The following is a 23,053-nucleotide window of genomic DNA, read 5'->3' on the forward strand; positions in this document are numbered from 1 at the left end:
TAAGCTCCATCCAATTAACTAACATGAGTTTTTCTCATAGTACTCCATTTACCCTCCAATTATCAATCATTTATTGGCCCCATCATGATTTTGTCCATAATGCAACACGGGAAATCTGAAAATGGGCTGCACCTGGGGCCGATATGAACGAGATTACCAACCTCCACATCCTCAAGTCCAAAAGACCGGCCTATTAGACAAAGACGTGCTTCAGAGGTGAGGCTGAATGACTAAATAACTGCAAAATCTCTAAGTCATGATTGACGTCTCCTTAAACGGTTATTATGCCGCCATTAAATGTTCTTTTTCCAAGGTTGATTGAGGTGCACGTCACAAAATCACTGTATGTCGTGAGTCACAATTGTCAGCTTTCAAAGTGAACTCGACACTTTGCCGAATTGTAAGTAGAAGAAGAAATGCTCCCACTGAAATAGTTCCTTAAACTCCCAAATGATGACAAATTCAAGAACTACTGATTTTGTATAGCAGCTCTGTTCAGAGATACAGAAGTGCTTTGAGCTAGAAGTCTAATAAATAAGTACGAATGTAAATTGTCCCAACACAAACATCCAAATGTACGCAGATGATACTGTAGTTTATGTACATGAGACAAGTGGCTAATGTTGTTTGCAACTTTCTAAAACAATAAACACCAAAACAAAGTCCTCTAGTGTAAAGCCAGTGATAGACTAACAGCCCGTCCACACAGAGGCGTGCGTTGTCGCTTGCCGGCGGGGGGGGCTGAAACCCGACCAACAACCAATCACATGAATCTCCCGCGCCGGAAACACAAGCACGCGGTTTCATTGGCAAGAGCTTGTACTGGCATATGATTCGATTGGCTGACGCTTCCGCCAAAGCTTCAAAAGTTGAACATTGCTCAACTTTTGCAGCGAGCAACGCTTTTGAAGCTACGCTTCGCTCCCACAATGCAGTTCGGCAAAATGCGACATCCCCCCATTCAAAGTGAATGGGCAGAAGCGTTGAAGCTTCAACGCACGCCGCTGTGTGGACAGGCCGCAAGGGACGGGACATCTTTAAGAAGTTGACAAATCACAACAGAGCCGGCCAGCTAACCAATCAGGGCAGACTGGGCTCTGGTTTCAGACAGAGGGTGAAAAAAGTTTCTGCAGCACAGAACCAGGCTTTTTGAACATTAAAGCGTGGAGACCTGAAATTTTTTTTACTATTAAATCATATCTGGTGCTTTAGTTTTGAGAATACACAAGGTTTCAACCTGCTTATATAAAGGAGAGAGATCAACTACCTGACGTTCTGATGATGTCGTGGTAACGTTCTGATGATGTCATGTTAACGTTCTGATGATGGCGTGGTAACGTTCTGATGATGGCGTGGTAACGTTCTGATGATGTCATGGTAACGTTCTGATGATATCATGTTAACGTTCTGACGATGTCATGTTAACGTTCTGATGATGTAATGGTAACGTTCTGATGATGTCATGGTAACGTTCTGATGATATCATGTTAACGTGCTGATGATATCATGTTAACGTGCTGATGATGTCATGTTAACGTTCTGACGATGTCATGTTAACGTTCTGATGATGTAATGGTAACGTTCTGATGATGTCATGGTAACGTTCTGATGATTTTGTGGTAACGTTCTGATGTCATGTTAACGTTCTGATGATGTCTTGTTAACGTTCTGATGATGTCATGTTAACGTTCTGACGATGTCATGTTAACGTTCTGATGATGTAATGGTAACGTTCTGATGATGTAATGGTAACGTTCTGATGATGTCATGGTAACGTTCTGATGATTTTGTGGTAACGTTCTGATGTCTTGTTAACGTTCTGATGATGTCATGTTAACGTTCTGATGATGTCATTGTAACGTTCTGATAATGTCATGTTAACGTTCTGATGATGCCGTGTTAACGTTCTGCTGATGTTGTATTAACGTTCTGATGATGTCATGGTAACGTTCTTATGATTTCATGGTAATGTTCTGATGATGTTGTGTTAACGTTCTGATGATGTCATGTTAACGTTCTGATGATTTTGTGGTAACGTTCTGATCTTGTGGTAACGTTCTGATGATGTCGTGTTAACCTTCTGACGATGATGTGTTAACATTCTGACGATGTCGTCGTTCTGATGATGTCATGGTAACGTTCTGATGATGTCATGGTAACGTTCTGAAAAGTCAGCAGTTATAATCTCTCTTTCTGATTTGTTCAGTCCTCCGGCATGGTGTGTTCACTCTAACTGCATTTGAGTTTTACTTCTGCTCTGATTCACAACTCTGACTGGCTTCTACTCCAAATAATTTGAGGGATTGTACTCATGTTGCTCTTGCTATATGCAGACATCCATCATATCAAACCAGACAAGAAAGCATGAATATTTAGAATAAAATAATTAAGCAGGATTGGGATACATGTGCAAAACTTGTAAATGTAAAATGTTCATTGCCGAAACCTACACATTTTTTGTAAAGCACCTGAGATGAATCTTCTGTTTTCTTGTATAAAATGCTCAGAAAATCACAACCCATTAAACCCCTTATAGAGCATCTGTTTCCTGTAACACAGAGTATATTTCCTGATGCAGACGTGTCCTCAGATGAACACAAACTTTCTAGGACTGGGAGAAAAGTCTCAGGAGAGAACCTTTAAATCATGAATGAGTGCATGTAGAACCAAAATCTCTGCACTCTGCATGATTTAACACCTGCCCCCCCTCCTATTGTGTTATATATATATCCCCATTTTCAATCTGTTGTGCTTTAATGTGCTGCTATGGCTTATATTATGTGATGAAATGGAGCTACACCACAGCAAAAACAACATCCAATTCCCCTTAAATGCCTCGTCTGCTCTAGGGTGCTTCCACATTGTTTTATTATGTGTTCGAGTCTAAGAGTTTACGCCATCATTTTGCATCGCATCACCAAATGTATCAACCATTACTTACCAAATAAACTGCTTTTAAGCTTTTGAATTAACTGTTGTTAAGTACTAATAAGTACCCAGGTGATAAACTGACCATTTAGATTACCTATATGTTATTAGTGTATCCCAATAGTGCATATTTAGGGAATTCACAACAATGTTCGGAGCTGTGAGGAGCTGCTGGCTGTCTTTATTACTACTTTCACAAGCTAACATTTGCTAGCTAGAGGGGAAGCTAATGTTGGCAAGTTAACAACGTAGATCAATGGTAAACGTTAGCTAGCATTTAAAGTAGCTTTCGCAGGCTTTTAAAAAAGTAGATAGCTAATGATTGATAGGTAGATAGATGGGTAGATGCATAGGAGATATATAGCTAATGTTTGCTAATTAGTCAGTAGCTAACCTTCGCTAATTAGCTAACGTTTCCTCGCTAAACAACACACTGATAGGTTCATTTTAAATGTGGTCTTTGTTTGTTTAATACAAAGTAGTGGGATAATGGGCAGAGCTACACAAGGGGAAAAGGATAGTAAAAAGAAATCACCTAAATTTAAGAAGCAGGAAGGATGTTTTTAAAATGTTTTAAAAGGACAAAAAGATTCAAACTTAATAAAGACCAAGGACTAATTGACTTAATTTGAGGCAATGTGGAACTCACTTAACACTTTCCAGACTCTCCAAGATATAGAACAAGTAACAATGAGAAAGCACATTTAAAAAAAACATGAATCGCCCTGGCTAATTTCAGAGGTGGGATGTGGTGGAATAAAAATACTTTGTTACTGTACTTAAGTACATTTTTCTGGTATCAGTACTTTACCCCACTACTTATTTTTATGACTTCTTACATGTTGAACACAAATACCTGTACTTTCTACTTCTTACATGTTGAACACGAATACCTGTACTTTCTACTTCTTACATGTTGAACACAAATACCTGTACTTTCTACTTCTTGCATGTTGAACTCAAATACCTGTACTTTCTACTTCTTACATGTTGAACCCAAATACCTGTACTTTCTACTTCTTACATGTTGAACACAAATACCTGTACTTTCTACTTCTTACATGTTGAACACATATACCTGTACTTTCTACTTCTTACATGTTGAACACAAATACCTGTACTTTCTACTTCTCACATGTTGAACCCAAATACCTGTACTTTCTACTTCTCTCATGTTGAACACAAATACCTGTACTTTCTACTTCTTACATGTTGAACTCAAATACCTGTACTTTCTACTTCTTACATGTTGAACTCAAATACCTGTACTTTCTACTTCTCACATGTTGAACCCAAATACCTGTACTTTCTACTTCTCTCATGTTGAACACAAATACCTGAACTTTCTACTTCTTACATGTTGAACTCAAATACCTGTACTTTCTACTTCTTACATGTTGAACTCAAATACCTGTACTTTCTACTTCTTACATGTTGAACACAAATACCTGTACTTTCTACTTCTTACATGTTGAACTCAAATACCTGTACTTTCTACTTCTTACATGTTGAACACAAACACCTGTACTTTCTACTTCTTACATGTTGAACACAAATACCAGTACTTTCTACTTCTTACATGTTGAACACAAATACCTGTACTTTCTACTTCTTACATGTTGAACACAAATACCTGTACTTTCTACTTCTCACATGTTGAACTCAAATACCTGTACTTTCTACTTCTTACATGTTGAACTCAAATACCTGTACTTTCTACTTCTCTCATTTTCCAAACAGGCTGGTTCCTTTAGTCTGAATGTGTGTTTGGTGGCGTGATCATTATTATTTAGAGTCATTGCGTGCCTATTGATTTGAACACGATCCGTGTATCCATCATTTCCTGGTCTTCTCTAAAGAAGAGGGACCAATGAAAACGTTGTCATGTTGCCGTTGTTCAGCATGGAAACATTCATTAGCTAACAATGACATTATTGTTCTATTAATATAAAGGGAGGTCAGGTACTCTTTAAAACAGCTGCTCGTTAAGGGTACTTTTTACTTAAGTACATTTCAAAGCCTCTTTAGGTAGTATCTGTACTTCTACTTGAGTAAAGGATGTGTGGACTTTTGCCTTCTCTGGGTAAATTATTGAAAAAGCCAAGAGGACTTCACTTCTGACTTTAAGGACAAGCATCAAATTGTACAGCTTTAAAGTTTGATGCAGAGACTACAGCGAAACTCACGAATGACAACTTTGGTGCAATCAGCTCCCCTCAGCTGATGCAATAACTCCTGCCTGATCAGTGGAGTGTGTTTCTCACTTCACTTCTCACAGCGAGCATCATCTGTGAGGACCACCGAGGATCCTGAATGCCAGTCATCAAGCCTGCAGAAGTAAAAAAATAAATAAAAAAAAGGTCCGCTCTTCAGACCCAATCAGCCGCACTTCATCAGCTCCTTCAGATATGGAAACCTCTCTGAAGTCACGCTCCAGAATATCTGCGAGGGATGTAATGTAGAAGATACTCAGAGGAATTGGAGGTTATCTCAGTTTCCACTTCCTGTCACAGCTGAGGGGACACACTGGAAAAAATGCTGCTCCAAAGACAAGTTGAACAAATAAGGTGTTTTCAATTTAAATAAGTACAAAAATCTGCCAATAGAACAAGTGAAAATGTGTTTGGTAAAATTTATTGAAATTAGAAGGGATAGTTTGATAAATCAGATCTTGTGATTAGCTGGAAAACTTATTTTGAACTATATTTGACCAGAATCAAGACATTTCGTGTTACAATATAAGCCGCAAATGCTCAAAAGTTTTCTGTTTTCTGACGTTAGTTGGTGATTTCCTAATACATACGTGAAAACATTTAATCTGAGATACAACTCAAAATAATATTTTTGACCTAACAAGATGATGTCTAAAAACAAGACCTGATAGTGTTACTTCTGAAGTGATCACGTGTAGAGACATATTCTGACTAGATATTAGACAAATATACTCGGCAAGGTTTTGAGTGTTTGAAGTGCATTTATTTTGCATCACAGTTAGCCAAGGCATCAAAATCACTCGGTGAAAAAGAGGCAGGAATGTGTTTGTGCTTTCTCACTCCAAAAACTTGAAATCTTACCAAGTATATGTGTGTCTACTATCTAGTCAGAATATGTCTCTACTCCTGATATCAGACACAATAACTTCAGGAGTCACACTGCAGTGAGATATCAGGTCTTGTTTTTAGACAATGCATCATCTTGTTAAGTCAAAACATCTTATTTTCAGTTGTATCTCAGAGGAAACACATTTTTTTTCACATATTTATTAGAAAATCACCAACTTCTTCTTTTTTTTTTTTTTTTTTATAAATGTTTTTGGTTTCGTTAGTGTGGGCATGTGCGGGTGGAGGGAGGGAGGGGGGAGTGTAGTGAGTGTACTGTGATATTACAATCTATGAAATGGCATCGATTATTGTACACTATAATGAAATAAAAAGACTTGTAGAAAAAAAAGAAAATCACCAACTAACACCAGAACACAGAACACTTTTGAGCATTCGCGGATTATATTGTAACACGAAATGTCTTGATTCTGGTAAAATATAGTTCAGAATGAGTTCTCCAGCTAATCACACGATCGGATTTATCTACATATCCCTTCTTATTTCAAGAGATCTTACCAAGCTCATTTTCACGTGTTGTATTGGCAGATTTTTCTACTTATTTCAAGTGAAAACAACTTGTTTTTGGAGCATCATTTTGTCCAGTGCGGTCTTGAAAACCAGCTGTCTAGTGACGGATTGGATCTGTAAAGCCTCTCGTCTGAAAAAGGTATTTCCTCAGTCACCCCTCATCGGTCCCTAATTGAGTTTGCCTCCTGCTGATTGCCCACCAGAAGTTCAGCTTAGCTTCAGGTCAAAGTTCACCGGTATCGGATGTCAACAAAGCTCCATCTTTTCTGTTTTTCTCGGTCCTTTTCCTCCACCTCTGGCCCTTTCTTCGGTCCACAGTGCTGCAGATCTATGAAGTATTTAACAGTTTAAGACATTGTGCAGGCATCTGGAACATATATTAAGAACACATGGTGAAATACAAAGAAGGAGGCAGGAGAAAAGAGAAGACTGGGAAAATATAGTTGCCTCTAATGTCTCAGCTTTCAGTGGGTTTTGCTGATCCAATTTAATTATCTAAGATTTAAAAAATGGGCAAAAATGGGTTGAAAAATAAGCTTTTTAGACACAGACGTTGTGCTTCAAACCAGGCTGTTCTCATTCAGTGTTGGACCTTATACCGACAACACGTTATATGTTACCCACATATTCGTGAGCTAGGACAGGTCTAGAACTTGTTTGTATTCATTATTTGACCGTCTATGTTTCCTGTAGTTATTTCAGTGGCTCTTTTTACAGCACTGTTAGTGTTCGGTTTTATTATTATGCTGCTGTGTTTATTGTGTTTTTGTAACTCTGGCACAACAACTTCCTTCGGGATAACTAAAGTCTTATCTTATCTTATGTTCTGAATAATCATTGAAAAGCTAAGAATCTCCTCTATCCATCAGTGTGTGAAAAACTCAGAATGTGTTTTTGGGTCGATATGAGAGGTCACACTTGTAAACATTCTAACTTTTAAACGTGATGGGATAGCCATTTGCACGACAGATACATTACAGTATCATGTTTGAAAGAAAAACACTGTCCGTCTCTTTTGAAATGCATCCAAGCATCAAAAGAGGACTGTGATTGTACAGCTTCCAGGTAACAATGATTTTAGCTGAATAAGAGCTTTATAGGCTTTATACTGGACAGCTGGGTGCTGAACTAAATTGCTCCCTAAGAATAAGAAAGCCGATGCTATTGGCTTTGAGTCTGGAGTTGGCAGGAGACTAATGATCAGGAAGAGTTTGTCCTGGAAGCTTAGAGAGAAAGTGCTGCCCACGCATTGTAGAAATCCCCAAATGAGCCAGGATATTAGCATGCAGCTTGTCGTACTCACAGCGGTGTTTAAAAGGTGGTGTCTACGATAACATGTGTCTCATTGAGGGGGAAATGTCGGACTGTGCAGCCGACAAATGCAGGATGAAAGCGGATTAGCGTCGTCCTTTTTAACTTTCTTTTTGATAATGATGCTTCTGCTGAGGAGCTGTCAGTGTTCCCCTTCATCTGATTAGAGTGATCAAAGAGCCTCATTTACACACCATCACTTCCCCTCTGAACTTCAGATGGTGAGAGTAAAATCATTTGGCAGAAAGGGACGGCTCCTGACTCCCGCTGTGAATCACAGAGTTTACAGACGGTATATTAGCATATAACAGATAACGTGGGGAGAACATGACATCGACGAATAGTGAAGATACAGAAAACGTTTAAAGATGAAGGTCAGAGCCTGAACGTGTCTGTCTGAGGTTGCTTGATAAAATTCACAATTTGTTAGACTTTTGTAGAGGTGAAAAGCTCTCAATGACACCGACATGTTTTAGTAGCATTTAGAAAACTGGTGGTGACGTGAAGTCTTGTGACCGTAATGTAGTTCCTTTATAGCCCAACATTAGCCGCCTTTAGCTTAGCGGTGGTGACGTGAAGTCATGTGACCGTGCTGTAGTTCTTTTATAGCCCAACATTAGCCTCCTTTAGCTTAGCGGAGGTGACGTGAAGTCATGTGACCGTGCTGTAGTTCCTTTATAGCCCAACATTAGCCTCCTTTAGCTTAGCGGAGGTGACGTGAAGTCATGTGACCGTGCTGTAGTTCCTTTATAGCCCAACATTAGCCTCCTTTAGCTTAGCGGAGGTGACGTGAAGTCATGTGACCGTGCTGTAGTTCCTTTATAGCCCAACATTAGCCGCCTTTAGCTTAGCGGAGGTGACGTGAAGTCATGTGACCGTGCTGTAGTTCCTTTATAGCCCAACATTAGCCGCCTTTAGCTTAGCGGTGGAGACGTGAAGTCATGTGACCGTGCTGTAGTTCCTTTATAGCCCAACATTAGCCTCCTTTAGCTTAGCGGTGGAGACGTGAAGTCATGTGACCGTGCTGTAGTTCCTTTATAGCCCAACATTAGCATTTTACTTCACAAATTATAAATGTATTATTATGTGACGATTATCCTGCTGAACAAAACGTTCAAGTATCATAAATGTTTGAGAGAGCCATTTTTTTTCAAATAATCCAAATTCCAACGGATATGAGAGGTCATACTTGTACGCTACTTGTGATTTTCTGTTGACTTGCAGAAGAAGGAAATGTTTTTTTTTTCTGTTTCTGAATCCCCCTAAACACCCTCCTCTTCCTCCTCTTCACCTGTCAGACCTTCAGAGTGACCGCAGGCCTCAGGAGGAAACAGTAACGCATTACCAATGTCAAACAAGTGTGAGATTAAAGAAGCCATATTCAGAGGCTCTCTCTGCACATTGAGACGTTTCATTGAATCCATGCCAAGGTTAAATGTACAGTAGCGGAAAAATGCTGCGTCTGCATTTTATGACGTACTACACTCGTGGGGTGAGGGAAAGCTCCTACATCTGGTCTTCTTCACTCTTTTTATAAAACCATTTAGCAGTTTTCTTTACGAAGGTGTCCCGTTAGAAAAGTCCTTGAAAATGATCCTCTAATTGTAAATCACAGAAGGAACGGCCAAAGATACGTTGATGGTTCGGTGTCAAAGACATGGAGTTTGTGCCGTTCAGATTTACTTTATTATCCATTTCAGTTACATAAAATGGAAATGTGTCTTTTGAACCGTCAAATAAAACAACACACACCATCACACACACATTGAGCAGTTCAAACACAAACAAATCGCATCTTAAATGAACTGATTGGTGATTTAAAAAGGGCTAAGTGGTTTGTTTTTCCATTCGTGTGCAGTTTATAAAAAAATATATACACGTCAGAGCATGATACAAGTATTACAAATAAATGTGTGTGTGTGTGTGTGTGTGTGTGTGTGTGTGTGTGTGTGTGTGTGTGTGTGTGTGTGTGTGTGTGTGTGTGTGTGTGTGTGTGTGTGTGTGTGTGTATGTGCGCTCGTGTGTGTGTGTGTGTGTGTGTGCGCTCGTGTGTGTGTGTGTGTGTGTGTGTGTGTGTGTGTGTGTGTGTGTGTGTGTGTGTGTGTGTGTGTGTGTGTGTGTGTGTGTGTGTGTGTGTGTGTGTGTGTGTGTATGAGGGGAGGATAATTTAAAAAGGCTCCACGAAGCATTTCTTATAATTGTTTTTCCTGGCCTTCGGGATTTCGTGTGGGTAAATAACTTAATTAAAATACGTTATATATTTAAAAATATAAATCAATAGTTTGCTGGGTTCAAAATGTACTGTATGGACTCAGAAAGGTGTGACAATTTTCTTTAACGAGTGACCCTGGCCTCATTACTCCAAATACAGACACACCAGCAAAGCAGGGGGTGAGGTGTGATGATACCTAATAACCTCTAGGGTGACACAGACACATAGAGTAATATTTGCAAATATATAATGATAATAAAAATCAAGCACAGTAACTTACTTTTATTTAATTTACCTTGCAATTGTAGCAACTTTAAAAAGCTCCTGATATATTTCATGCTTCATTAAAAACAATAAACACATCATTTCGCTTTAGATATGAAATAAAAATGTCACATTGAGTAGATTCACATTTAAAGGTTGAAACATGTCCACCTCCAGACGGACGGATGAGCAGCAACACTGTAAAGCCTCTCCTGGATGAAGAGTCTCATTAAAAGTTGTTTCCGTACCTGAACCCAATTTAGAAAAGTGGAGTCAGGCGATCATTACTTTTCGCTGACGCAGCTCCACTCTGTCATAAAATACACTTTTTTACACCTGAGTGAAGCTAGCTCTCCTCCTCTTCCTCACTGTGTGTTTTCCACTGACTGATGTCTTGTTGTTGTTGTGTTTCCGCAGCCACGGTGTCATGGTGGGGCGGATCTTTCTGATCTGCTTCCTGTCTCTGGTCATGCTGATGAGCATCCTGGGAAACCTGCTGGTGATGACGGCCGTCTGCAAGGACCGGCAGCTCAGGTGGGATCACACTCATTTCCTGTCTTTTGTTTTAATGACATTTCAATTCTAAATACAAACAAATACAAAAATTAATTCAAAATTGTTTTAATTAAAAGACGAAATAAAAAATTATGTAAAATAAATACAATACAAATAAATAGGACCGACAGCTCAGTGTCCTCTCCTGTCTTTAAGTAAGACTAAGACTTATAATAATTTCTGGGTGGTGAGCTTTTTGTAGATCTGGCGAGAAGTTAGTTGTTTTTTTTGTTCCAAGAATATAATCTCCTGCACATCAACACACCCTCCACCTCACTGCACCCCCTTCCGTTTAGCCACCATGGGGTCTAGAGCCTTCAGCCGCTCTGCACCCCGCCTAACCACCATGGGGTCTAGAGCCTGCAGCCGCTCTGCACCCCGCCTAACCACCATGGGGTCTAGAGCCTGCAGCCGCTCTGCACCCCGCCTAACCACCATGGGGTCTAGAGCCTTCAGCCGCTCTGCACCCCGCCTAACCACCATGGGGTCTAGAGCCTTCAGCCGCTCTGCACCCCGCCTAACCACCATTGGGTTTAGAGCCTGCAGCCGCTCTGCACCCCACCTAACCACCATTGGGTTTAGAGCTTGCAGCCGCTTTGCACCCCGCCTCTGGAACTCCCTCCCACCTGACATCCGCAACACTGACTCTCTCCCCATTTTCTAATCACGTCTCAAAACATGTCTCTTCACACTCGAATATCCACCCTGATCATTATCCGTCACACATCCTCTGTTTTATTTATTTGATTTTGTATACACTGCATTGACTTGATTATGTTTCTTATGCTGGTGTTAGTGCTGCGTACCGGTACGCCGAACCGGTACTGGACTTGTAAAAAGCTTCGGTTCAAGTCCGGTTAAAACCGGAACGTCGGGAACCGGTACTTACGTATATTCTCCTTTTTGTTCTAAACCATCTAAAACCTTCCATAGATCGAGAAATTTGCGCTGAGAAAAGACGAAAAACATTGTTTTGGCTTCTGATATGGCGGCCATTACTGAGCTCACGAAGTCTCGCAAAATATCGCAACTGCTCGCGAGATCTGTGTGACGTCAAGGGAAGCTGGCTTAGACACAGTGGACACTGACATCGTGGGATGCTGGTTGCCATATTTGGTAGTGTAGCTAAGCTAACTCCTTTGTATGTATGGTGATATAGTGTCTGCCGAAAGAGCAACACTTCACCCAGACAATGTCAATATGCTGTTGTTCTTGAACAAGAACACATAGACTTGTACTCTTGCATATTGAGTCTTGTATGTACATCACTATGTATGTAGTTGTGTTGTGTAGTTAGTAACACATGTAGAGTTCTAGAAAAGACATGGTGTAGACACAAGTTGGAAGGGGGCACAATAAACCTGACGAGTTTGAATTTGAGTTTATTATGAGTTTATTTTCAATTGATAATTAGCTCACAGTAAGTTCACTTTAGTTACTCACACAACTTGACACAAGTCCGGACTTAACCTGAACCTCTGGACTTGAGTCCGGACCTGAACCTGAATGTGAGTCCAGGTACACAGCACTAGCTGGTGTTATGTATTGTGTATCTTGTTTTTTATCAATCAATAAATGTTTATTTATATAGCCCAATATCACACATGTTACATTTGTCTCAGTGGACTTCACAGTTTGTACAGAATATCAGTATGACAATACGACACCCTCTGTCCTTAGACCCTCAGTTTAAAGGGAACATGGGAGAAACCTCAGGGAGAGCAACAGAGGAGGGATCCCTCTCCCAGGACGGACAGACGTGCAATAAATGCCGTGTGTAAATCGAAGAGATAATACATTTTACAACATAGGTAGACCAAATGTTTGGAAATGCATGTGTCTATAATAAGAAGATGAATCCACGAGGATGTCAGCAATCCTGTGGGAGCCATCAGGGAAGTAGTATGATGAGAGTCAGGCAGGACCGCAGAGACAGGTTCAGCCACGACTCGAAGTCCAGGACTCAGATCAGGACTCAGGACTCAGAACTCAGGATCCAGGATCCAGGACTCAGGACCGCAGCATCAGGATCAGCCACGACTCAGGATCCCGGCGTAGATAAACACCAAAAAGAAATTTGGGGGAAGCTGGGTTATTGGGAACATGAGAGTACACAGGTACAGACAGAGAGAAGGAAGAAGGAAGGTGTCCCCCGACACTCTCAGCCTATAGCAGCTAAACTAACGTGTCTGCGTACATGCACTCCCTTAGGATAGGTTAAAACATGTATTATTATGATGATGAAATGAATGCTTAAACAGATTATAGCCCAAATGGTACCCTTTAATAATGAACTGTAATGTATTTTCCAACGGCAGAATATTCAGCTTTATTGGTGCTTTTTTGTAAAAGAAAGTCTCCAAGGAGTCGTATAAAAACAATGCAATCTACTGCATGACGTTAATAAGGGGATTATTTTATTTTACTTAAAAAAAAGACATTTAGGCATTTAATCAAAGCATTTCAGCTTTAATCTGAGTAATTTAATAATTTCAGTAATGACAGAATAATCTTTAAAGGGATTAGGAACGTTTTGCATTTCCATTAAACGCTGCTGTTAATTCCCCCGTGTTGTTGCATAGACATTTACAACCTCAGGCCATATTTAGAAAACACACATATCTTCTCTTAATGTTTTTTATTGGGGCCGTGTCGTTTCCCCGGATCATTTCACTTACAGAACAAACTGAACTGTGGAAATGGAAACAGTCCAAATGCACAGAGCTGTGTCCAATAACAGATACTAACACGGCTCACTTTCTAAAAACAGTTAACAAAACCACACACACCCGCTATATCCTGTCAAATAAAGCCCTGCACTCAAAACTACATAAACACTTTAGCTAACTTTTGCACCAAATGACACACACTTGCCCATAGAGTATGTGTGTGTATAGAACTTATTTATCTACTGTAATCATGTGTGTTTCTGCTTTTATACAGTGTGTGTGTGTGTGTGTGTGTGTGTGTGTGTGTGTGTGTGTGTGTGTGTGTGTGTGTGGCCTAGCATTACTATACTTGTGGGGACCTAAATATGTTTACACAGTCACGTGTGGGGACTCACCTCCCTTATGGGGACAAAATGGAGGTCTGTATAAGGGTAATCATTAATTTTACGGTGAAGAGTTGGTTAGGGTTAGGCATGTGTTGGTTATGGTTAAGTTTAGGATATGTCTCCAGGAAATGCATGTAAGTCAATGTAATGTCCCCTGAAGTGATGGATACATGGTGTGTGTGTGTGTGTGTGTTTCAGTGTGTGTGTGTTTAAGTGTGTTTGAGCACATTTCACTTTGTGTTTCCGCTCGTATGTCACTCTGACTGTGTCTTTAAGAGTGTGTGTTTCAGCGTGTGTGTATATGTGTGTGTGTCTAGAGTGCGTGTGTATGTAAACCTTATGTATCTACAGTAATCTTGTGTGTTTCTGCTTTTTACATCTCTACACACTGTGTGTGTGTGTGTGTGTGTGTGTGTGTGTGTGTGTGTGTGTGTGTGTGTGTGTGTGTGTGCCCCACATGCAGCTGAGAGTGTATTTTAGGAGCTGTTAGTGTTTCTGACAGCAGGATTGAAGACCCTCTCACTGAACATGTTTACAGAGAGAGACCACCAGCTGATTCTCTCACTGGAGAGACTGGTAATCAGGCTGGCCAATAAGATGAGGGGGATGGTCTGACTTTAACTTGAAAGGGGCCCTGTTAGCTGTGTGAAGGAGTCAGTGTTGGAGTGTGTGTTTCAGGTAACAGTTACAAACTGCTTTATTGTGCTACTGCATAACACACTCTGTCACACACTAAACCTGGGGGGTATACTACGAAGCTGGATTTTCCTAACCTGGATATGTTTGAGTTAGCCGGTTGGCGTCATCCAAAACATACGCGCTCTCGCTAAACTGTACTACGAAGCTGGTTATCAAGTGGATCGCTCAAGCCAGCCGTGCCCTATCTAGTTAGGTGCGCGTTCACATGAAAGGGGTGGTATCTGGAGCATTCGACCAATCACAAACATGGAGAAGCGTACTGACAGCACAGCGTCATACTTCCTGAATGAAAAGTCAACTATAATATTAGACATATGAAGAAGTTAAACTTTAAACATCCATGACTTAAACACTGTATCCAGGATCAAAGCCACATAGCTGCACCTGCAAGGTGAATACAGCTGGTAACAGAACAAGTGTTTGAATGCGTACATTAACATGTTTATGATATCACTGCCCCGTCTAAGACAACATCTGACTTTCATTACATTTGACTCGAGTGTTTCCTCAACTTAATGTGTTGCTTAAAATAATACTTCTGCATACAGTATGTGACACTGTGAGTGTTGCACGGCCAGATACGGCTCAGCTGACTCAGATAAGGAGATGATACATTATGATGTGATATGCCGCAGACTGTACTTAATGTTACTCTGATCCGGTTACTTATGTTGTGGCAGATATTTAAGTAAGCTTTCTTAACGCTAATGTTATAATAGTCAGATTGCTCTGAAGATGGGAGGTGATATTCTATTGATGTTCACGTTCACACAGTCGGTGATTTTTGCCGGCCGTCTTTCCTGCAACGGCAGATTTTCTGTATTTCCCTTCTCCTGTAATGTGACTTGATCGCTTTAAACTCCGCACACTGAGCTCTGATTGGTAAGCAGGCGGTGCTTTCACTGAGTTGAGCTCTTAGCCTGCAACCTAACCTGCTCCGGGGCAGGTTAGCCGCTCAGCATAAGTTACCATGGAGATCTAGTCTGCTAAAAAGAGAACCAGCTTCGTAGGACCGGAAACCCTGAGTTTTCCCTGAAGTTAGCCGGCTAAGAGAACATCCTTCGTAGTACAGGCCTCTGGTCAGTCTGTTCACACACACAAGCGATCACCTGAAATATCCATGTTAAAAAAAGAGTGGCTCACACACACAAACGTCATGTGGACATTCAGTGGAAAAGGCATCAACATGTGTTGAGAGACTCAGATTGTTTCAGGAACAAAGATTCTCTCTCTTTTTGATCCATTTCTATAAAAACCTGTCTGAAAATGAGCTGATCAGATTTTGGCTACTTTATGATGTCATAACGATGTTTTGTCGTGTGTAACCATTAGCCAATCAGCAACAAGGTAACTCCTCCTAGAGCTCCATTGAGTTTTTGTAACCAAATCTCTCTCAGAGGGGCGTGGGGAGGGGCTCCTTATTTTCATCTAAAGTAACAGACAGAAAATCAGCCCTGAAGGGCTGAAGCAGAGGGGATTATGGGTAATGCTGCAATGATCTGTTTGGTGTTTCAGCCAATCAGAGAGAGGCTCTGGATATATTGATGAGAAACAGTATGATAGGGACCTTTAATGTGTGCATATACATGTGTATATAGGATATTTGTAAACGGTATGTCGATCTCTCTGTCTGTACACACAAACTGAAAGATTGACAATGAAGTTGACTTTGACTCTTTTGAGGTGTACTCGTTCGTGGAGGAGGCGGGGAGGCTCCTTCTGAAGTCCCTGGTCTTCCCTCCTCCCTCCTGGACAGAGAATCAGCACTTTGGAAACAGGGCTGAAGCAGGGGGGGTTATGGGTAATGCTGCAATGACCTATTTGGTTTTTCAGCCAATCAGAGACAGGCTCTGGATATATCTGAGACCTGTGATATTACATTACATGTCACTTGTTAGACGCTTTTATCCAAAGCAACTTACATACATTCAATACTGTGGACAATGCTGACTGCAGTGGGGTTTGAACCTGTGACCCCCTGATGCGAAGTCCAGCACACTATGCACTGAGCCACAGCCTCCTATAGGGGTGTGAGTATTGCACAGTCTAGTATGAATGAAGGTAGATACTTGCACGGACGTTTGCAAGAGAAAAAGCGTTAAAGAAGTCGAGCAAAAGAACATTAAATATTACTTTAATTTAGAAAGAGGAAATGCTGATGTTTATCTGTTAAAGTATTTCAACTTGAAGAATGGAAACTACAAAGACAATATGAAGAACATAAATCATGAATTGATAGTAACATTGTGATTGAATCTGTCTCTCTCTGAATCTGAACCCAGCCCGGTTGCAGAGGAACAATAGAAGAAATCCTCCTGTGTTTTACTTCATCGTGATGTGTGTTTCTTTATCTCAGCAGCTGTTTCTCTACGATAAAGAGAAGCAGCGTGTATCACAGAGAGAGGACAGGAAGTTAGTCTCAGCGTCAGAGAGGAATCAGCGTTTCCTCCACTTTTATCTCTCTCTGTCTTTCGATGTCTTTTTCCAGTTTGAGAGACGAGTGTTCTGTCCTCAAACCTTTACCTCTCTGTCCTCCTGCTTTCACTCCGGGGGACGTTTCCCTTTCCTCTCTGTTTTGTTTTTGTCTTCCCGTTCTCCTGATATGTATTGCATCGTGAGTAGTGGTGGAAAGTAAATACTCAAGTACTGTAAACCCTTAGATGCCCTTAGAGGGGCTGGACCCCACACTCTTCCATAAGTGGGTCAAAAAGGACCCGTAATAGAATAATATGTGTTTTTATGCCATTTTTGTCTTTTTGGTTAAGAAAAATAACTTGTATAATATTTAGTATTATATTTTGGTTCACACTAGAAATATTTTATATTTAATTTTTCACTATTTAGAATTTTTTTTTTTTTTACATTTTGAAAAAAAATCGAAATCCCATAGGAAATGCATTCGGGTCATTTTTGAAACACTTATGGAAGCTTGGGGTAGAAATACAAAAACTACAATTTCTTAAAATGTAAATTTAAAATTTGAATGGCATGATATCCAAAACATGTTTTTTGAGGAATAGCTGGAATATGAAATGATAAAATAATGTAATTACAAAGATACTCTAAGAAAACCACCTCACAGCGTCAAAAAAGACCCACTTACATGTATGCATCTAATGGTTAACATTTTGAGGTAGTTGTACATGCTACTTTGTACTTCTACTCCACTACAGTTCAGAGGTACATGGTGTACTTTTCCTCCCCTACATGTATTTAATCCCTTTAGTTACTTCTCAGATGTGGATGAATGATGTGAAATCTAATCAAGTGTTAAATCAGACTTTAGTTCCACCTGGAGTAAATCCACCAGCTACCCTGCAGTATACAAAGTCATTCAAACTAGCTGCACCTTCACCAGCTTTGAGAACACTTATTATTGACGTACTTTTCCCACGTATGATTGTGAGTACTGTGATTCCTAAGTTGGTTTCCTCTTTCGGTTTCATCTCACAATCAGCATCTCCGTTCAGAAGTCATAAGATAAGATTTACTTTACTGATCGTAATTTGGGATGTTTTTTAGTGCAGTATTCGCAGACTTCACACTGAAGTATGCCCTCTGTTGTTCCGGATATTGCTTTAATTCATATTGAATTAAAAACAAAGACGTGTACAGGAAGCCCCAGCGTGTCCCTGTATGAAGTTTGATTTGAAACATTTGGCTTTTTCTTAACAATCCATCATGATTGTGTTTGTATTTTGATTACAAGGACCAATCAGGAGCTGCTGTTTTGCTCTCTCTATGATTGCTTTACATGAATAATTCTATTTTTTCATTGTTTGTTAATAAAAACAATGGGTTTGTTAATGTGCTTCGCTGCGTCATACAAATGCCAAACTGAGTGTAACAGCAACGCTAAAGAAGTTGCATGGAAATAAACGATGTATTTGGACAGCATTATTTTTTAACTCCATTTCTTCATACATTATATAAATATATGAAATACATGTCTTCCCCCTCCCCCCTCAGGAAGATAAAGACCAACTACTTCATCGTGTCCTTGGCCTTTGCGGACCTGCTGGTCTCGGTGCTGGTGATGCCGTTCGGAGCCATCGAGCTGGTGACGCAGCACTGGATCTACGGGGACACCTTCTGCCTGGTGAGGACCGCTCTGGACGTCCTGCTGACCACCGCCTCCATCCTGCACCTCTGCTGCATCGCCCTGGACAGGTGAGACCCATGGAGGTTTCATAAGAAATGGGTACACCTGGAGGCGGGGCTTGTTCATTCCTATGAGAGCTGCTCATTGGCGCATGAGGATAAAATGGCCTGACATTTTTTAGAGAGCAAAACTTCACAAATGACCCATCATGCCTTACTGTTGGAGCAGAAATACCCGTATGTAGCTCATAGAGCGGAGTTGAGTTTCCCCTTAAGCCCCGCCCCTGCCATTAAGCCACGCCTCCTGTCATTAAGCCCCGCCCGATCTCCTGTTCTCCGCTCAGTAGAATGAATGGAGAGAGAACATAAATCTGGATTCAGCTTTTAGTGCATTTTGCAACTTTAAGGACCAAATGATTATAATAAGGGCTATACTATACAAGTGTTCATACTGGGTATTTAGTTACAAAACAATGATCCGCTGATTCACAGACGTCTCTTTCATGTTAGTTGATGGGAGAAAGTATTTCTGGGCCCAGTGACGTCACGGACTGATACGGAAAGTGTAGTACCGCCGTTTGGCCACTGGGAATATTTTCCTCAGAGTCCGGAGCACTTCCTGGGGGCTTGATAAGACCCCCCGCTGCTGGAGGGGTACACTATACCCAGAGGAGGGAGAAGTACTCAGATATTGTACTTGATTAAAAGTAGAAGTACTCAGATCTTGTACTTGAGTAAAAGTAGAAGCACACAGATCTTGTATTTGAGTAAAAGTAGAAGTACTCAGATCTGGTACTTGAGTAAAAGTAGAAGTACTCAGGTTGTGTACTTGAGTAAAAGTAGAAGTACTCAGATCTTGTATTTGAGTAAAACTAGAAGTACTCAGGTCTTATATTTGAGTAAAAGTAGAAGTACTCAGATTTGGTACTTGAGTAAAAGTAGAAGTACTCAGATCTTGTACTTGAGTAAAAGTACCTGAGTGTAGGAGTACACCATTTACCTCTGAATTATAGTGGAGTAGAACTACAAAGTAGCATAACATGAAAATACACATGTGAAGTACCAGTCCCTCAACATTGTACTTAAGTGCAGTACTTCTCACCTCTGAACACACCTGCAAATCCCAGGAATGTGTGAGAGAGAAACTCCCTATGGAGGGAACACAGGGATTTTAGCCTCTGCTGACCATTTACATGCACTCAGACCTATAGGACACTACAGGGTGGGGACAACCCCCTGAAAAGCAGAAAAGAGCCTCTTGAATTCAACGACAGACCTTCATGTCCTCTGTCACTTAAAACAGAGCACCTGTAAACACAGCTTAACGGTTAACGAGCTCCACACATGAAAATGAAAACAGCATTTCACAGATCGTTCTGCCCATCTGCCGCTCCGCTACACCTGTTCTCACATAATGGTGTTTTAATATAGAGCACTTTCCATTCATCATCACATTACCACACACCCCTTTATAGAGCAATCAGCACATGCTATCTCATCTCCATCAGAAAGGGTGCATCGTGGTGGCTTCTATTTTTCATTTCATTTGGTCCAGAGAAGTATTCTTCATGAGGAGAGACACTCCATCTATTTTATAGCTTTTTATCAAGCTTAAGGACTATGTGCACTTTTGTCTTGTTTTATTCTAGATCACCAAATGGGTTTTGAGAAAAGCTTTTAAAGATTATTGAGGATAGATAAGCGAGCGTGTTTATTGCTCGGTTGACGTTAATAGTTGATAATTTCAAAGTAAAGAACATGTTCCGATAATGAGCATTTTCAGTTTTGTATTTGCAGAGTTTGGTTTCTGCAGCTTTTAGTAAACGCTGCATTTTCAGTTTGGAACATTTGGGTTTTTATATCTGCTTCCTTTCTGAAGCTGCATCGTGTTTCTACTAAAGGAAACGTTTTGGACGAAACTAGATATCTAAAGTTGGTTTCTGATGGTTCTGAAAACCAAAGTAAATATGTCAACAACTCTCTTCTAACTTTTAATGAATAAAGTTTTATCTCATTTTGTTCTATACTATATCAGAGTGCTTGAAAAGTTACCAAACACAAAACAGATTGAGACGTGATAAAGTTTAGAGGAATTAAATCTGAGCTGACAGAAAAATGCTCCGTTCTAGTTTAACACACACAGTTAAGCTCACACACACTATTTGATGAATATATTTATCGGTTCACCTGCTGAATTAAAAACAGAACAAATGAAGCAAAGAAAGTGAAAACCATGAATCAGATTCAGGCCCTGACACACCGAGCTGATTTCGGCCACCGATAGGTGTCTGGCCGTCGATGAGCGTCCTGTCGCCCTACTCAGATTGGTGTGTCCCGCACCGTCGTGTCTTTTCGACCGTGCCTACACCTTCTGCTGTCGGCAGAATGAATCACTCTGATTGGCTGTTCAGCTTCAGAGAATTCAGCGAATCAGTGCATGAGAAGCTAAACGGAAGTGAAGAAGGCACACACAGACGGCTATTCTTTTTCATTTTCCAGTACCGCACTAAACATGCTTTCGATTATAAGCCGTTATGTGAAACAGTCTGTGATGGACGAGAGTGAAAATGGAACGCACGCTATTTGTTGTTTGTATATATCACGCAGTCTGTCTTCCGGTTGTTGCCTGTTTTGAATGACGAACACACACTACCGCCGCCTGCTGGTAAGGAGAGTTATTGCCACTCACGCATGCGCAGTTCGTACGTGCTACTTGGCCGTCGGCTGAAGTCTTTGCGGTGTGTTCCAGTGCGACGGTTGGCCAAGATGCAGAGACACGAGGCGACGCAACAGTCGGGTCCGACGGGATGTGTCCTCTGGTGTCAGCTTGGTGTGTAGGGGCCTTTAGATAACAGAACAGCTGACAGAGAAGAGATAACAGCTGATCCACTCACAATTTTGTAAAAAGGGAGAATTAAAAAAGAAAAGTAAGAATTGTGTATACATTAGCATCGCTAACACTCAGAGCTAACTGGAACAACGGAGCTGATCCAGATTTGCTGCGTCATGACGACATTACTCAAATGTGTGCGGGCTTTACACCCACGGGCCAATCAGAAACGTTGCTGTCAGAAACAATGACACGTGTTCTGGAAGTAATATGTTCTGTGTTTACATTAGCATGCTAACACTCAGAGCTAACCTGTACTGGAGAGAGTGTGTGTGAAGAAGCAGGAAATCAAAAGGAAGTCACCTTGTGGTAAACCTGAGAGAGAGAAAGAGTTTGAGCTCCATGCTGTTTCAGAGAGAATCCTTGATGTGGTTTGGAACATGATGTGGAGTTTCATCACGGCAGGATTTAGCTGAGTATCTCGTACAGTTCTGAGCAGGCGCAAGTCCCCTTCCTCTTTTTTTTCACCTGCAGTTCTCTAACAGCTGAAGCAGAGGGTATGAGGGATTTCTAAAATGCATGATCTGTCTGGTATTTTGAGCAAAACACATCATAGACATGTTTTTTAAATATTTTTATATATCTGAGAACCATAATATATGCCTATAAATAGCATATACGGAAACCTTTAAGTCTGCAAATCCTAGTGAAAGAGGTCTGAGAGGGAGATTTGTCCGAGGGCAGGAAAACGTCTAATTAAAGTTTCTGAGTCTCCTATAGGAACAGCAGGGGTTAAACGCCCGGGGTGAGGGCACCTTGAACATACAGCGAGGCAAACGGGAGTGATTTCTCAAGACTATTTGACATTTGGAGCCCTTGACATCCACCTGAATGTTTTGTGTCAGAAGTCTTTTAGCTCTTAAAGCAACGCGTTGAATTGTATAGGCAGTTAGCTGTTAACCCTGAGTAATTAGGGTTAGGGTTAACAAAACCTGCAGTGCATGCACTAAACACTTCAGACGTCTCTCTTTCAAAAGAAGCTGTAACATTACAACAGCAGCTGCAGAGATATACCTTATAAAACCTGCTGGGAGCTTCTGAAAAGCCTTACTGTGCCGAATGAACAAGAATCGTCTACCTAGGGGTGTTGATGCTTCTCATAGGTTTGAATCCATTGAGGAAAGACTATGATCTGGGAGAAAACAAGATGGGATGGGAAACATACAAACTGGAGATGTTTTTGACGGTCAACTTCTGAAATGTTTAGAGGCAGTTGCTCAGCTGTTAACCCTGAGTAATTAGGGTTAGGGTTAGGGTAACTAAATCCTGCAGTGCATGCACTAAACACTACTGAAGTCTCTCTTCCACAAGACAAGCAATACATTACAACAGCAGCTGCAGAGTCTTACTGAACACAATTAATAATAACTGTCTTAATCGTGGGCACCGTAATCAGCTGAGACAAAAGC

At 40.8% G+C, this 23,053-nt stretch overlaps 1 protein-coding gene across 3 annotated transcripts in view; it reads left to right on the top strand.

Annotated features, from left to right (window-relative positions):
* Window positions 1-23,053, top strand: part of htr4 (5-hydroxytryptamine receptor 4) — a 186,680-nt gene that overhangs the window by 103,294 nt on the left and 60,333 nt on the right. For all 3 annotated transcript variants that reach the window (XM_079670848.1, XM_079670846.1, XM_079670847.1), the window contains exons 3-4: window positions 10,762-10,878; window positions 18,623-18,823. In XM_079670848.1, the coding sequence (XP_079526974.1) occupies window positions 10,762-10,878; window positions 18,623-18,823 (318 nt within the window). The remainder of the gene's footprint in view (window positions 1-10,761; window positions 10,879-18,622; window positions 18,824-23,053) is intronic.

This window comes from Notothenia rossii (assembly GCF_949606895.1).
Source record: "Notothenia rossii genome assembly, chromosome: 3".
Classification (NCBI taxonomy): domain Eukaryota; kingdom Metazoa; phylum Chordata; class Actinopteri; order Perciformes; family Nototheniidae; genus Notothenia; species Notothenia rossii.